The sequence below is a fragment of the Copadichromis virginalis genome, linkage group LG1, assembly GCF_057382275.1.
Source record: "Copadichromis virginalis isolate Kocher_CV1m ecotype Utaka linkage group LG1, C_Virginalis_male_GT1.1, whole genome shotgun sequence".
NCBI classification, from domain to species: Eukaryota; Metazoa; Chordata; class Actinopteri; order Cichliformes; family Cichlidae; genus Copadichromis; species Copadichromis virginalis.
The window spans coordinates 40,180,234-40,196,724 of NC_140618.1; the positions used below are offsets into that span (position 1 = coordinate 40,180,234).

The following is a 16,491-nucleotide window of genomic DNA, read 5'->3' on the forward strand; positions in this document are numbered from 1 at the left end:
TGTCCTTGGGCAAGACACTTCACCCGTTGCCTACTGGTGATGGTCAGAGGGCCCGGTGGCGCCAGTGTCCGGCAGCCTCGCCTCTGTCAGTGCGCCCCAGGGTGGCTGTGGCTACACCGTAGCTGCCATCACCAGTGTGTGAATGTGTGTGTGACAGGATATGTAAAGCGCTTTGGGGTCCTTAGGGACTAGTAAAGCGTAAAGAGCCCATACATCTCTATGACAACCGTGTGCCCACCCCTGAAGCCACCCATTCTGCCATCCCAAACCAATCCCACCATCAAGAACAGCGTCCCACAGGGAGCAAGGCTTTGCAAGCCATAGACCCAGATGAACGGATGCCCCCCAGATCCAGCACCTCTGGACAGGGTGCAGGAAACAGGGTTGTTATAAAGGGTTTAACAGAAGTGTTGCATTAATTGTTTAGGAATTATAGAAATTTTTATACTCTTTTAAACCTTTGAGGCTCAAAAGCATTTGGATACATGGCTGCCAAGCAGTTTTGTGGCCATTTAAGACTTTTCCCATAATTATTCTATCAGTAATTAAGCAGAGATATAGAGATAAGTGTTGAACTTACATTTAGTAGATGTCCAGTGAAACCCTTTGTATGAGGTCCAAAGAGATGCTGACACAAGCGAAGGCTAAGATTGAACAAATTACAGAAATTGTAATTGCCAAAACACTTGTGTACCTAACTGTGTGTTGTGTTGCAGACCAGAGCAGCCTTATGATGTCCAGAACCTTAAAGAAGGGTGAATCCTATCAATCAGTGGGTCCTGCCACTGAAGCATTTTTCTTGTTTTCTTTTTAGCCATCCACTCACCCATTCAGGGTCATTGATGGGCTGGAGCCTATCTCACCTCCATGGGGAGAGATGCAGGGTATACCTTGAACAGTCTGCCAATCTGTTACAGTGCTAACACAGAGAGGCAGACAACCATTTACACTTGGCATTGGGTAGCTGTTTACTGGAACACTTAATATGAGTTTTAAGGAGATGTTGATGAAGCAACAGAAGCCATCATTAAATGAAAAACTAAATAAACATATCAGAGAGAGATTAAAAAGTTTTATGAGGAGCCAAAATAACATTTGGGACATTTTCAACCAGAAGGAATATACTAGCCAGCTCAGACAGTTTACAACAAGGTGTACACCACTGGTTACGCTCAAGAACAGGAAGACCAGATTTGAATTTGCCAAAAAATAAAAGAACTTTCACAGCATGGGGAAAAACTATTAGTAATGTTAGTTTATGTGGTTTCCTCAGTAAACTGGGTGAGGTAGCTGACTCCTAATCACAGCGATTTCTCTAGTTTCAAGTAGCCTGGCCCTTTGACCCAGGACCTGTTGGCCTTGCAAGACCCTTCTAAGCAAAAATGATTCCTACTCACCAAACTCTTGGGATCACTCAAGCATTTTGAACCTGAAAAAACACATTTCTTCATGCTTGTGAATAATAAGCTTTAAACTGTAAAAACCTTTGACCTTGATTGTACCTGTTGTATTGTGTTGTTGTAGGATGATCTCACACCATTGCACACGGCAGCTGACGGAGGTCACTATGAATGCGTTAGACTTCTGCTGGATTCTGGCTGTAATGTCAATGCACAAACTAATGTATGCTTGTTTACTTAAATATGCAATTCAAGAGTGGGTTGGCAGTGTTATTTTCATGAATTAATATTTATCTTCTGTCTGTAGAGAAAAATGAATGCTCTCCATTATGTGGCACAGCATGGTCATGACAGAGAGGCCAGCTTGCTGCTGAAGGCAGGAATCAATGTAGATGCTATAAACAATGTAAGCACTGTTAGCTATCTCCGGAAAAAAATTATTATGATAATTCTTTTAAAGTACCCATATGCAAAAGAAATAGAAGAAATTTATAAAAGACTTGCATAAGATTTGGCTTACTTCATATAAGGCTTATATGATTTACTCATGAAAGTGGCCACTTTCTCATTACTTTCATATATTGTTTTAGTAAGTATCCAAAACAAGTTTCATTTATATAATTTATCAAAGGATCTTATATCTGTTTTCACTCTTGTATGCTTTTCACACAAGTTTCACATAACACAAAGCTTTATAAGATTTATATATATCTTTTCCATATGGGTATTCTTACACAGTGGTATGTTAGCATGTTAGCATTTTGGTGCATAAAATGAAGAAGAAATCTAAAATTAGGCAGTAAACACTTGTAAACGTTTTAAAAGTTAATATCATAGAGAGCAGCTTTTTAATACCTGTTTCTCTTTGAAACAGCAACACTGCACACCACTCCACCTGGCTGTTTTCAACAATCACACAAAAGTTGTACGATTGCTTATCGATGCTGGCAGCAACCTGAATGCCACTGACATTGTAAGTACAAAGTTCCACAGCCACATGAACACAATGCATAATAAAATGTCCTATAATACAGTAATTTTACTTAATGGTTGTCTGTCATGTGGGCGACAGAGGCAGCAGACCGCACTACACATTGCCTCAGAACATGGCTGGCATGACCTGGCTGAGATGATGCTGATTTCTAGAGTTAGTCTCAGTCTAACTGATAAGGTACCACACACAGCTTCACACAGAATATTATGTACACTGCTCAAAACAATAAATGGAGTACTAAAGTCACACATCAGACCTTAAAAAATATTCATGTTACTTTGACGTACGTTTTGAAATTCATTGAAAACAAGAAGGGGTCAGGGGTCACAAAGGTCAGTGAAAACCATAATCATCAGCCTTTTGAAGGCTGGATGAGATGGTGGATGGTGGTGGGGGGATCTCCTCCCAGATTTGGATGAGGGATTCAGGTGTGTGAAACATGAGGGCCAGGCAGTGACATCAGTGTCTTCATCATTATATAATTGCCAGGTCACTGGGTATTGCCCTGCAACACAAACCCAGGACCGAGTGCATTAAGACAAGCTCTGAGGATTTCATCCCAGCAGTACAGGGTACTGTTGGCTAGCATGGTTAATGATAAAGGAGCTTTACACAACATAATTTACCAATTCAAACCTGCATACACACAATTCTATCTAGCATTCACACTGCGATGAACTTTCAGCTCTGGCCTGTCTCCTACTATCTGCTCCTCACTCTTCAGACTGTGCTGGGAAACACAGGCTACGTCCACACTAAAATTTGAAAATGGCGTTTTTGTCTGAAAACGCTCCGCGTCCACACTATCGTTTTCAGTCGTTTTCACAGAGTTGTGCGTCCACATTGAAACAGCCGAAAATGCTTCCGTTCCAGTCCTGCGCATGCGTGAAACGCAAGAAGATTCGGCCTGCCTCATTTCCGTCTGCCATTTATTTACTTTTCCGGCTCTTTGAAACGTCGCGGCAAATGTTGAGGAAAAGCACCGAGTTTTTTAAATGGACTAACAATGAGGTGGAGTTGTTGCTGCGAGTAACACAAAAGTACAAAGTTGCAAAAGCGAGTGAGAGTTAAAGAATTTGAAGAAAAGCTCTGGAGCACGTACAGACTGATATTAATCTTTAATAGCGCTGTCAAAACTGAGAGCAAACAAAACAAACGCTGTATAATGCCCTCCGCTATCTTAGTTTGATTGGTCACATGACTGCATCACATCACTAAAATGTGTCATCGTTTTTGAAAAGGCTCGGGATTCGCTGTCCACACTGCAACACGAAAACGGCTTTGGATAGCGTTTTCAAAACGCTGCGTTTTCCTTCACCGAAAACGGCGTCTCAGTGTGGACATGGCCACAGTGTAACCTGGATGTGCTGCAGGTACTCTCTCATCAAACCAGTACTGACGAGGATATCAAAAAGCAATTCTAGGAGAGAATAATGGTCTGTCCCATCACCTGCAGAATCATTTACTTTATGGAGATTGTCTTGGAACTGTAAGAGCAGTTTGGCGAGGAAGAACAGCTAGCAGGTCCAGCGAGCATGTGGTGTGGAGGTTAGCTGGATAACTCAAAGTCAGTCAGTTAAATCGAACAACACATTTATTTGATGTTAGCAACATAAGACCATACAAGCCAAGTCTCCACGGCTCTACTCTGTCCGTACGTACATGTGCGGAGATGGGTAGTCACCGGCGCCAGCCCGTTACAAAGGTATGGTTTCTCTCAGAACAGACACACAAGCATGTAATGGCTGCCACACTATACTCACACACCCACTACGAGACTCCCCCAACTACTACAGTTGTTAAAAGTCCGCTTGTTCATTGTAACTGTTTATACTACGTTACCCATGATGCACCTCGGTATCTGTACTTCCGGTTGGGAACGTGTTCAGCGCAGTTCTGCACAGATGAGAGGTGTGTCGGAGGATAACGTATTTACTTGCATTCCTGTATGACCACACACACCCATATACACACTCACACCCCCTTTACCTGCATGTGAATACTGTAATGCCTCCCTACCAACGCTGTACATCCTGTTGATGTCATCTGCCACCTCCTTAGTAAAGTAGGGCAACCCCCTCTAGTGGTGCTATAACACAGTAAGGTTTGTCTTGGAACGTCTTCAGTACACCTGTTTGATTTGCACCAAAAAAAGGTGAAATTAATTGATTCACTTACACTTCCGAAGACGACAGCTTGATATCCGTAAAGTTTAACTTGTGGTTGATGATCAAGTGTTCCTTTACTTTTTTGAGCTGTGTATTTCACATTGTACACTAACAAATAAAAACAGTTTTCAGTTGGTGCATTGATCCTTCTATATCATATTAATTAAGATCTTTGTTACGCTAGTCTTAAGTAGAATATTTATCTTTTTTCACACCATTTGAAACCTTGATGCGTAGTTCACTTTTTCTTTGTCCGGACAAAGTTAATCTTGTAGCACAGCATCATGATAACTGTTTTAGTATAGATTCAGATCTATGACACTCATAGCTGTGTCTTCTAACAAAGCAATGCTTTTGTGGCCATCTAATGTACACAGCAGGGAAAAACATGTCTGGAAGTGGCAGCAAGAGGAAACCATGTCGTCCTGGTGGACATGATAATTAAAGCTGACCGTTTTTCTAAATGGGAGAAGGTAAGTGTTGCTAACGCTATATTAATACTAAATACACTCTCCTTATATGAAATCTGTGCTCATATTCGATAAATACATTTTCACTCTTTTCCAGCGTATCAGCACCCATGTCCTGTTGAGTTTTTCACATTATATACATATTAATTGTTTTGGATTTTGTAATAAAAAAAAAATCCTGGCATACAGGCATAGTTATAAAGAACGAGAACAACTCAGAGCATACACTATGACTAGGTCTCCAAGATGCTTAAAACATAAGAAATCAGGAAGGGGCATGTAAAGGAATTTCTTTTACTTATGTATTAATCACATTATTTTATTGTATGATGCCTTGGTGCCACTGGATTTTAACATGTCTCACACTCATACAGTAAGACAAATGGTGGGGGTGTAGTAAGGAAGTTGGGGGAAGCAGACAACTCCACAGGAAGAGTCTTTTGTGTCTTTGAGGACTCTGGGAGGCAGCAAGGGAGTGTGAAACAGCTGTGTACTGCCTTTTGTTCCTGGAGAAGGTATTTAACTGAGAGCCATGCTGGGCTCAGACTCTGCTGACCGTCTGTCCCGCGGTCATGCAGGGACTTCATCAAGCTTGGTTGTCTGTTCTTTGTGTGTTTGATTAAAGAATGTTAGCTACCGCTCACCGCTTGTCTGCAGGCTTTATTTAAATGGAAAACTTCCACAACAGGCAAAAAAAAGCTTTTTGCTAAAAAAAAGATTCAGAGCAGAAGTTTTTTGCACTGCATTTTAAAATGAAAACATATTGCATTTATTTACAATTAAAGACACAGAGCAGAAAGTGTGTTACTGTTTTACATCCACAGACACACAAGAAAAGAAGCAGGCAACATGAGGTCAAGTTATGGCAATTTTATTTGTGTGTTTCAGTTTTTAAAAAACAAGCAAACGTCCCAAGAAGAAGGATGGGGTGAAAGAAAGGTGGAGATTTTAACATTAGGAGGAAGAAACTATTGATGCTGCTGAGTCAGTTCTTTCTCAGCAGTCTGCTCCAGAATCCCCTCCTGTCCTCAGCTTGCTTTTCTTTTTCTTTTGCCTTCAGTTCGTTTAAGGTCTTGTTGAGCTGCTCCTCGGCATCTTTAAATTTTTCTTTCAGCTGCTGTTTGGCCAGTTTCCCTTTGTGTTTGAGGAGCTCTTTAGCTTCCTTTTTGTGCTTTCGCATTTCTTTCAGTGCGTCTTTGCAGTCTTTCTTGGTCACCGTCATTTCTTTCTTGAATACCTTCACCTCAATTTTCTCTTCTGCAAGTTCTTCTTGTACTTTCATCAGTTCCTTCTTCATGTTTTCATTGTGACTCTTTGTATCTTCCATTTCTTTCTTTGCTTCCTGTATTTTCATTTTCTCTTCCTCCAACACTTTTTGAGCTTCCAACAATTCTTTCTTCAAATTTTCAATCTCATTTTCTGCCTCATCTTTACGTCTTTTCTCCTCTTCAAGTTGTTGCTTTACATGCAGTAATTCCTTCCTTAGTGTTTCAGCTTCAGCTGTTACATTTGCAGCTTCTTGAGTTGCCAACTGCATTTTCTTTTTTCCCTCTTCAAAAGCTTCCTGCACCTCCTGTAATTCCTGCATCACATTTCCTGCCTCCTTCTTTGCAGTTTGATATTTATTGTTGGCTTCTTGTGCTGTGCTTTTCTCTTCCTCCAATGCTTTTTGAGCTTCCAACAGTTCTTTCTTCATCTTTTCATTCTCCTTTTCTGCCTGTTGTTTTCCCATTTTCTCTCCTTTAAGTTTGAGACCCACATGCAGTAATTCCTGCAATACTACATCAGTTTCAAACTTTGAATCTTTAGCTTCTCCTCTTGATTTTTCTGCCTCTTCTTTTAATTTGATATTTTCAGCCTGTATCATTTGAAGTTCTTCTTGCAGGTTAATCAGCTGTACTGAATTGTGAGGTGAAGCACTCGCCGATCCTCTTCTCGTTCTCCCCTGATTCATTTTGGCCTTTTAAACAAAGGAGCCAACGTTTTGTAGAGGAGTGAAGTGAAGTTTTCGATGTTTCTTCGTCAACTGTCGTTTGTCCTGCACAGAGATGCTGCTGTAGATGTGTCTCTAGCTGTGTCTGGATACAATGAAACATGCTGGAACTAAGTGCTTGTGTTGCACAGTTCTACTGAACATTCCATTTCATGCATGCTCCGCCCACATGGTCAGGAATGTCAGGTGCTGCATCGCCAAAGGCTGCTCCCGTTGCCTAGCAATAACAGCTGTTTACTTTTGGGGTCTGGTTCATTATTTAATAAAGAAAACATGTCCAAGTATTGGGTGCTGAGGCTCAGCGCATATTCTAGCCTGCTGTGTGGGTGGGCAGCTAGAAATCACTGGTGGGCAACATGAGTGAGGAGAAAACTGGAGCAGCCAAGCAGGGAGCTGCAGGTTGCTGGTTTGAGTCTCTGTTCAGATGCTGGTGTCTCCTCTCTCTGAGATGTCTGCAAACAGTCCCAGATAAAACAATAAGGATAATAAACAAACACGTGACTAAAATAACAGTTATGACTCTGATGTGTTTCATGTGTAGCAGGATGGCCTCTATACAGCAGTCGCTGCAAGCATCCACATCGCCACACTCACTTTTCTTTAAGCAGGCGTGCTGGGCTCCTCCTAAGGAAAGTTTGAAACTTCATTTCCTTCATGCTGGTGAACTTTTTACCAAATATTTCCATCAAAGCTTCTCCATCACTGACAGGGATTGTTTGGATCTTCACACTCATCTCCACCAACCCTAAAAAATGAGTCTCACTTTGCTCATATAATGCCAGGAGTGTCTCCATATTCCACAAAAGTCTGTGCAAACATGTAACAGTATCCCATATTCATATGAATATTATTGATATTATAACAAAAGCTGTCACCAACACAATTGTCCCAAGTGCTTTTTTTATTAGTTATTGCAAATGCTTGATTGCAGTTCTTGCTAGATGACAAGACCACGTATTAGGTTTAGAAGGAAATGACTTTTGGAGGTAGCAAGGGAGTCTGAAGCTTAAGGTGTAAAACAGCTGTGTACTGCCTTTTGTTCCTGGAGAAGGTATTTAACAAACCAGCTAAGTATCTTGTAAATTCTTTGTGCTAGTTTTAAAAGCAAGAGGTACTGAGAGTTTGTTTTCTTTGTACATCATATGCATAAAACGTGATAACATCCTTTTAACTTCGAACGACTCACAAAACTTTCTCCCTGTTGAATTCAGGATCACGGGGGATGTGAGCAGGTAAGAAGACCTCTGAGCTTCAAACAGGACCATCAGCCAGAGACACAGCACTTCCGTTCTGTCTTATGGACCCTCGCCACAAAGCATCTGTGTTATTGGGAGTGGAAGATTCTCGCTCAGCATTGGGACTTTAGTGAAGCACATATACAAGCTATAGAACAACAGTGGACAGGTGAGCAGTGCTGAGTTCCTAAAAAAATTATTGACAGTTTTATTGCTATTTTTATTACCTTTTTTGTACTTGTTGGGTTTTTTCATATATATATATATATAAATCTTTACACAGGAAATCATACAAGTTTGTAATGTCCAGAACCATAGAAGCACTGTTTCATGGGTCCAGTGATTTTATTGAAAATAAATTCTCAAATTTGGCACTGACTGATTCACTCTACAGCATTCTGAGTACCTGAGGTGATTAACTCTGGTCTAGGTCAATTTTAACCCAGATCAAGAATTCTTTCTACAATTCTACTACAACAAATGAACTACAGATCTATTTAGAATATATGGATAGTCTGACATGAGTAAATGGATGCTTAATCCTTAATATTTCAGAGAGCAGATGGTGTTGTTTTTCTTTTGGTTTTTTTACAACATCACTTTTTTGTAGAAAAACGTCTATTATCATACAATATCTTGTCTTATAATGATGACCTGAAGCACAACTACAACTGCCTATACCTGATACCTGAATCTTGGTTAACCAGAGAGATAAAAGCCAGGAGAATAAACCAGATGTTCTCCACTGAACTACCCAAAGTATAGTCTGAATGGCAGCAGAACAAAATGAGAACAGCCCCGCCAACGCTGGAGACAGAGCAATACTGAAGAGTATATGTAAGAAGGATGCAACACATAACAGAAATGCTCAGTGCCTAGTGGATCTAAGAGCAGACTGCAACAACCTCCCTGAAAGGATCCAGTAACCATCACAGTGGCAGACATGTCAAGCAGAGGGATTGGACAGCACCATTCCCTGCCATGTTTAACACCTACTGGATAGGGAAGCTAACAAGCTAACTCCATTAGCATCCTGCAGCACAAATGAACCAGGTGCTAATGGTTGAGACCCACCCGGAATGTCTAACCGAAGGCTGTCCTGATCCCCAAGGATCCCAAGAAGGGGCCGGTCCCATCCAACTACTGGCCAATAACTTGGCTAAACTGCCCACCAGATTGCCCTCCTCCTGAATGGTAGATACTGTACCTCCGTCCATCCAAACCCACACTTGTCCTTGTTGGACATAGTTGGATATAATTGCTAATCTTTCTCTTTGGGTAGATTGGTCCTCCAACCAAGAGCAGTCTCTCCAAGATGACAGCAGTTTGCAACATGGATTGTAATAAGTTTTTCAGCTTTTGTACACTGTTGCAAGAGTTACATTCTGGGCACAGCTTTTTTCTTTAATTCCAAATGCCAGATCTTTGACACCTTGCTTTTAAACTCTATTTGACTTTTAACCTGTTGAACCTTTTTTTTAATTTAAAGTTGAACTTTAAATAAAATATTAAATTATATAAAATAAAATATTGTTTCATTTTGTTGGAGCACTTAAAATGTAAGATATCAGGATGTCATTCAGCTTTGCTTACTGGCCAAGTACCTCGCTTGCTTAACGCTGGTCTGTGGTTACAATACAGACCCAGTGGACTATATGAACTAGTTAGTTACTGTGATTCTATAAATGTTCTGATGGTATAAGAACTGTCTACAGTGACTGTGTTTAACTAAAAGTTCAGATGGATAATTCTTGATATAAATCTAAATTGAAGGTAAGAAAAGCTTCAAAGATCATGGTCACCGGATGCTGTTAATCTGGCTTCATGGAGTGCTCGTAGCTGGAGAAAACCCTACCAAAGGCCTCTATGAGGGGTTGGTGGAAATCTCCCGGACAGATTTGGCAGGTGAGCTAATCAGGGAGGTCACTTCCTTTCACTGGTCAGACTATTTGTCAGTTTTAACAGTCATACAATATTAGTTAACAATATTTCTCCACAGAAAGACCAATAATGCCGTAAGACTGTTTTTCTGTTTGTTCACTGGAATGTGTCTACTTTTTTTTCTTTTCTCTGTTTTCCTCTTCTGGTTTGTTATCCAGAGTTCATCCGACAGAAGGCAAACTCCCAGACCAGCTCTCCTAAAATGTGCTGCGTAATGTGACGGCAACAAGTTTATGCTTATCATCGAGCTATTGTGTTAGCTTTGTTAAAACTTTCTTTATTTAAAGAAATAAAAATGTTATTTTCTATAAATAAAATTACATGATTTGAATTGTGAGTCACATAATGGTTTACATTTTTTAATGAAAGATAGGTGTGTAGCAGCCAGGGGAAAGTTGCTCTCTATTTATTTCTTTTTTTTTTTGCCGTGCAATTTTGTCAGGTTTTCTCTACTGCAGCACTTGAACTGTGTTTACCTAGAAGGGCTGTAACAACAGCCTTGCACTGCTGCAGATTTCCATGTGCTGCATCCCATGCCAGTTATCCACACACAAAGAAAGGACAAGACAAGCTGCCCCTAACCTACCCAAAATGCCCCACGCCTGCTGCTTAGGTGTGGGATTTTGCTTCCCCCAAAGGTCCTTGAGGTTCCTGAGATTCCCTAAAGCGCAGATCGTACCTCCCAACATGGGCCAGCTCGCTCCACATGATAGTGCATCCGAGGAGGCGTGGACCCCCCTGCGGAGGCGTGGACCCCCCCGCGCATGGAGAGACCAAACCATGAAACTGGCGACTCCGGGCACTGGTGCTCCATACTCCTTGCAGGCCCCCTGCATCCCAGACCCCAAACCCCAAGACCCTCACACCAACACTAGTTCACTGGATCTAAGACAGAGCCCAGCTCCTAACAAAAAGCGCCCCTCACAATGATGCTTTACAACACTGCATCTGATGTTTTGTGTTGCACTTGATGTTGTAAGGCTTGGATGCAGCTGCTTGGCCATATAAACCCATTCCATGAAGCCCTCTATGCACTGTTGTCGAGCTAATCTGTAGGCCACATGAAGTTAATATTTGCCTCTCTGCCCTTTGTCCTCCCCTCAAACCGGCTGTCACTCCCTAAGCCGTGGTCTGCTGGAGGTTTCTTCCTGTTAAAATGGAGTTCTTCCTCCACACTGACTCCAGGTGCTTGTTAACAGGGGCTCATCTTACTGTTGGGGTTTATTGTAGGGTCTTTATCTTAAACATAAAGCACCATGAGGCGACTGTTGTTTGGATTTGGTACTGTATAAACAAAATTAAAGTGACAGTCCAAAATAAAGTCATTTTAATGAAATTCTTATTTACTCATTGTGAATAAAGTACAGCAGTACATAACACATTTGATTGATGATCGGTGGTTGATTTATTTAAACTAATATAATCATCCTGCTGCAACCAGGTTTCTGTAAGTCAGAGTAAATCAATTTGTTGATCAATTATTAATTCTTGTACTAACAGAGAGAGCAAACCCCAAGTTAGCAGTTCAGTCAACAGTAAAGCAACATGGAGCGAAGGCGGTGTGCATTTCACTTACTCTTTTGACTGGCCTTACTCTTACTTTGAGGAGAGTAATACTGGGAAAATAATATTGTTTTTCTCACTGAAAGCCATTTCCACTCTGTTTGACTGTTACTTAAGTAGATTAACCTTTGGTTTTATATCTTTTTGTCAGGAAAATACTAGTACAAGACTGAGTTCATATCTTTACTTGTTAAATGTGTATTTTTGACCTGTAGACTTGTAGGATTTGTGGAATAAAGAAACAAACTTACTAGAAATGAAAATGAATGTTTATTTTTGTTCATTTTTTAGTATTTCATACAGCTGACTAGCAATTACACAAGCGTGATTGGGATTAAGTCAACGGACAGGTGAAAAGTATAGACAATGATACATTTTCATTTCTCATTTTAAACAAAGCTATTTCAGGCAAATTTGAAAAGCATAAAATTCAAGCTGCATCAATCTCTCCCATCTCTTGGTTGTCTGTGGAAACAGAAAGAAGATGTTACACATATGTAGTATCTGCACAAAAAAATCACAAACACAGGCTGTAAATTGAGGAGATGTGTTCGTCTGGTGTTCTGGTTTATATGCCTTTCACTCATCCCAGCTACATGCTTCTGACCCTGATCAATTAAAATATATGACATTTCATTGTTTTTTGTTTTAAACCAAATGTTTCCACTAAAGTTATCCTGACAAAGCTTTAATTGGTAAAATAAATGTATAGGAACATGATTTTCTATTATAATGAAGTAAACAAAATTCGAAAACATCCGAGCTTATTTACTTACTTTTTCTAGAACAACTTGTTCCTTTGCACAGGTATGGGCACATTTGAGCCTGTCAAACAACAAACAGAGAGAAATCTTTAAACGCTGCTGCATTTCTTTAAGACACCACATGAACATCTGAGTTTGATGAACAGTTTGATGTACTATATCTATGTTGGTGTTTACTAGTCTCCATGATTGTTCTGTGAAACTAGTGGAGGTAGAAAAGTAAGCCGGGGGCTGAGCAGATAGGTTGAAAGAATTTAAGGTCTTCAGCACACAAAGCAGATAATTAAATAAGCATGCTCTCGTGGTTATGATATTCTGAAGCATATTATTATCTATAGACAATAATACCAAACAGAAATTGCTTCCTCTTCCCTCCATTTTGCATCACCCAATGTCAGTTTTGTGTACATATTTGATCTTCAAACACGTTTTACCCCAGTGACGTTGGTTTTTCTGCTTGTTTGTTAACAGGATTCCAGGTTTTTGTGCTTGTCCCAACTTTTTCTATTTATATAATTATTATTTGAGGAGGAGACAGCTTCATAGTACAGTTACATTTTGTTTGAATTTTGAAAACCTCTCAACCTTTAAGCACAAATGGGTGCAGTAGTAGGTTTGGAAACTAAAGGTGGTGCAGAAAAACGGCAAGTAGACTGGCACTTATACAGTGTTTTTGTGCTCTAATTGAGCACTCAAAATTCTTATTAGCCAGTCGCACAAACATTCATGTAAATGCTCTTTCTTATACTTAAGTACCAGACACACATTTGCACAAATTTATCAATAGCGACTCAGAGTTCAGTATCTTGCTCAAGGTCATTTCAAAATACTTCTTGGTGTTGTCTCAGTCTGGAGTATCACTTCCTGTTCTATCTTACAGTGGTATTTTTGCATTGCTTATCTGTGTAGCCAATTTAATTAAAAACTTATAGATAACGTCTTATTTCATAGTGTAATCTTCCTGCGCTTTATCCAAAGCACACTCTGTTGAATCACCCACTAATTATATTTACAGTGTTCAGTCACTGTGTCTTTAGGGATTCGCTAGCTTAGCATTAGCTCTTCACCTGTCTCTCCTACTCTTTCCTGCTCAGATGTTTAGTTACCCCTTGGCCTACTTTACTAATAACTATACTTGTTATAAATGTAGCTTGTTTGTAGCTCCGGAGGCCCCGTCAGTTCTCTTCCATCGGATTTTCCCGAGCAGTTGGGAAAACATGATTGCTGAGTGATGGTGAGGAGGAAGCGTAGTCCTAAATAGAAGCCCCCGGTACACTACCAACCCAACCATGTGTTGAAGCATTTTTCCCCACATGGCGACACACCTGGAACATCTATACATCCATCCATTTTCTTCAGATTCTCTGGGGCCGGGTAGCAACCTAAGCAGAAAAGCCCAGACCTCCCTCTCCCTAGCTCAGGGGTGGGCAACTCCAGGCTTCGAGGGCCGGTGTCCCTGCAGGTTTTAGATGTGTCCTCGAACCAACACAGCTGATTTAAACGGCTAAATTAGCTCCTCAACCTGTCCTGAAGTTCTTCAGAGGCCTGGTAACGAACTAATCATGTGATTCAGGTGTGTTGACCCAAGGTGAGATCTAAAACCTGCAGGGACACCGGCCCTCGTGGACTGAGAATGCCCACCCCTGCCCTAGCTGCCTCCTCCAGCTTGTCCAGGGGAACACCAAGGAGTTCCCATACCACCCAAGAGATATTATCTAGAGTTGGATGTCTCGAGACTGGTCTTGGTCTCGAGACCACTTTTACGTGGTCTTGGTCTCGACTGACTTTGGTCTCGGTCTTGGTCTCGCTGTTTCGGTCTTGCATTCTCAAATCGACATAGTGTTCGGGAGATTTGGAGTCAATATTAAACCCAAAGTACTTACTAGCTAACTGACTGGATGCCCATTAACCTTATAACTCCTGTTGTGTGTGTGTGTGTGTGTGTGTGTGTGTGTGTGTGTGTGTGTGTGTGTGTGTGTGTGTGTGTGTGTGTGTAAAAACTGAGATGTTCAGAGGTCTTGCTTCATGGTATCGAACAGCCCGCACAAAACAGGTTCTTTATGTTTTAGTTTAAGTGCTGATGTAAACCACAATGTTCAGCAAACATCTATCAGGTCATTGGACTGTATTTTTTTAAAGCTTAAGTATGCACACATGGGATATATTAAAAACTGACAAGCCGTTTGAACACATGATGTGAAATCACTTCATTAACCTGCTGGATTTGCCAAAAGTTCAAATATTTATACTACTTTGGCACATTACTCCTAACTTATTAAGTGGCTCTTAGTGAGGGTCATGATAATCAATTCAATTGAGCAGAAGTGACATTCTTACTTCGATTCGTCCAAATTCATGTGAGTTTCAGTCTGTTCAGCCTGTTTCTGTGTAGCACCAAGCAGCAGACCTAAACCTGGATGTGCTTCTGGCTTCTGCCTCTAATGAAAACGGATGAGTGTAAAATGCAACCATTGTTTGTAGTTTGCTGCCACCTACTGAGTGAAAAAAGAACTGAAGCTGTAAAAAGTCAGTATTCCTAATGATAGGCTTCGTTTTGTTTCAGTTTCAGTTCACTATACAGCTCATCAAACTGTTTTCCCTTTACGTTTTGATATAATAGCTTTTTAGTACTACTGAGACACATACTGCCTTTTCCTTCTGTCAGAGTAATATTTTCTTGAGCTGTGTAACTGGATTGTTCAAACATAGAGGTAGTTTGGATTCACTGACACAGGAGCCATACGCCCTTTCTGCAGTTTCTATGCTTCCTTAGCTCGTTTATGTCGCCATTGTTAATCCTGTCCTGTGCAAACAAAAGCTCAAGCTACACTTGTCTGACTGACAGAAGGTTCAAGAGAAGGACATTTGCTCTCAACTCTTTCCCTGTTGAAATGTTATTCCAAGGAAGTGAGTTTCCTACAGGGTATGGAGGGTTAGTATGTGTTAATGATTTCAGTGTCATGCAGGGGAAAGCAGCATTCAGTGGAAGCTTCTCGGTGACTGTTTTAAATCCAAATATGACCCTTATTTGTGGCGCATGTTAACATACGGTCAGCTCAGGAGTTAGTATCAGTGATGTGGTTGTCACGAGGTTACGCACAGCATCACCGGCAAGAGGGCTTGGTTTGAGAGGTTTTTGGCATCTGTGATGTGATTTACAACCATCCACTCATGTACAGTAAGAAGCCGCACTCACAACCGTGGGCATCAGCAAGTTGGTGAAATTTAAACAAAACAAAACAGCGTTACATCCGAAACTCTCTTATTGTACCCAAAATACAAATTTTAGTGATTACATGTGGCTTCATTAATTATGTTCAAAAGGATGAATACATAACGCAAGTAATAACTTTATGATCAGTCAGTGAATGAAGGAGCTCAAGAGTGCAAATATAGTTGCAATAAAGTGACAAATATGCCCTTTTATGTCAAACAAAGACCGAAATAAGTGGCATCAGTGTGAGGATGAAAATGAGCGATCCAACCTCACACTGCAGATATCAGGGCAAAGCACAGTGGGGGGGTTGCAGTCTGCACGCACAAGAGGGCTAACAACGCTGTGAGTGACGGAATCCACCCAAACTGAGGAACAGCTTCTTCCCCAGAGCTGAAGCCTGCACTGTTTGCACTATAATATAATATAATATAATATAATATAATATAATATAATATAATATAATATAATATATCATGTTGCTATTTAATGTTTTTTGTTGCAGCTGCTCTGTGAGCCAAGCTTTCGTTGTCTAAATTCAATGGCAATATATCTCTGCACCACACGATGGCGATAGATTCTCACAGACAGTCTGTGCTCTGCTTCCGCCACCAGTCATCTTTAAATCTTTTTTTTATTCAATGAAACCTTTATTTAACTGTCCATCTCGCAGCATTACTTTAAAAAAAATCATATTTAAATACGTAAATAAATATAAAAGCCAAGGGTAAAAGAAAAAGGTAACAATT

The 16,491-nt window shown here is 40.6% G+C and overlaps 1 protein-coding gene and 1 long non-coding RNA gene across 2 annotated transcripts; one reads left to right on the plus strand and one right to left on the minus strand.

The window, feature by feature from the left end:
- Nucleotides 1-1,566: 1,566 nt before the first annotated feature.
- Nucleotides 1,567-11,585, plus strand: LOC146719276 (ankyrin repeat and death domain-containing protein 1A-like). Its single transcript, XM_085462737.1, has 8 exons — nucleotides 1,567-1,623; nucleotides 1,708-1,806; nucleotides 2,275-2,373; nucleotides 2,473-2,571; nucleotides 4,940-5,035; nucleotides 8,237-8,429; nucleotides 10,034-10,165; nucleotides 10,360-11,585. The coding sequence occupies exons 2-8, from the start codon at nucleotides 1,714-1,716 to the stop codon at nucleotides 10,419-10,421; spliced, it is 774 nt and encodes a 257-aa protein (XP_085318863.1). The 5' UTR covers nucleotides 1,567-1,623; nucleotides 1,708-1,713; the 3' UTR covers nucleotides 10,422-11,585.
- Nucleotides 11,586-12,015: 430 nt separating this feature from the next.
- On the minus strand, nucleotides 12,016-14,358 carry LOC146719277 (uncharacterized). The gene is made up of 2 exons (XR_014921295.1): nucleotides 12,541-14,358; nucleotides 12,016-12,229 (listed from the first exon to the last, which is right to left on the minus strand). It is a non-coding gene; the product is annotated as an uncharacterized LOC146719277 (long non-coding RNA).
- Nucleotides 14,359-16,491: the final 2,133 nt, after the last annotated feature.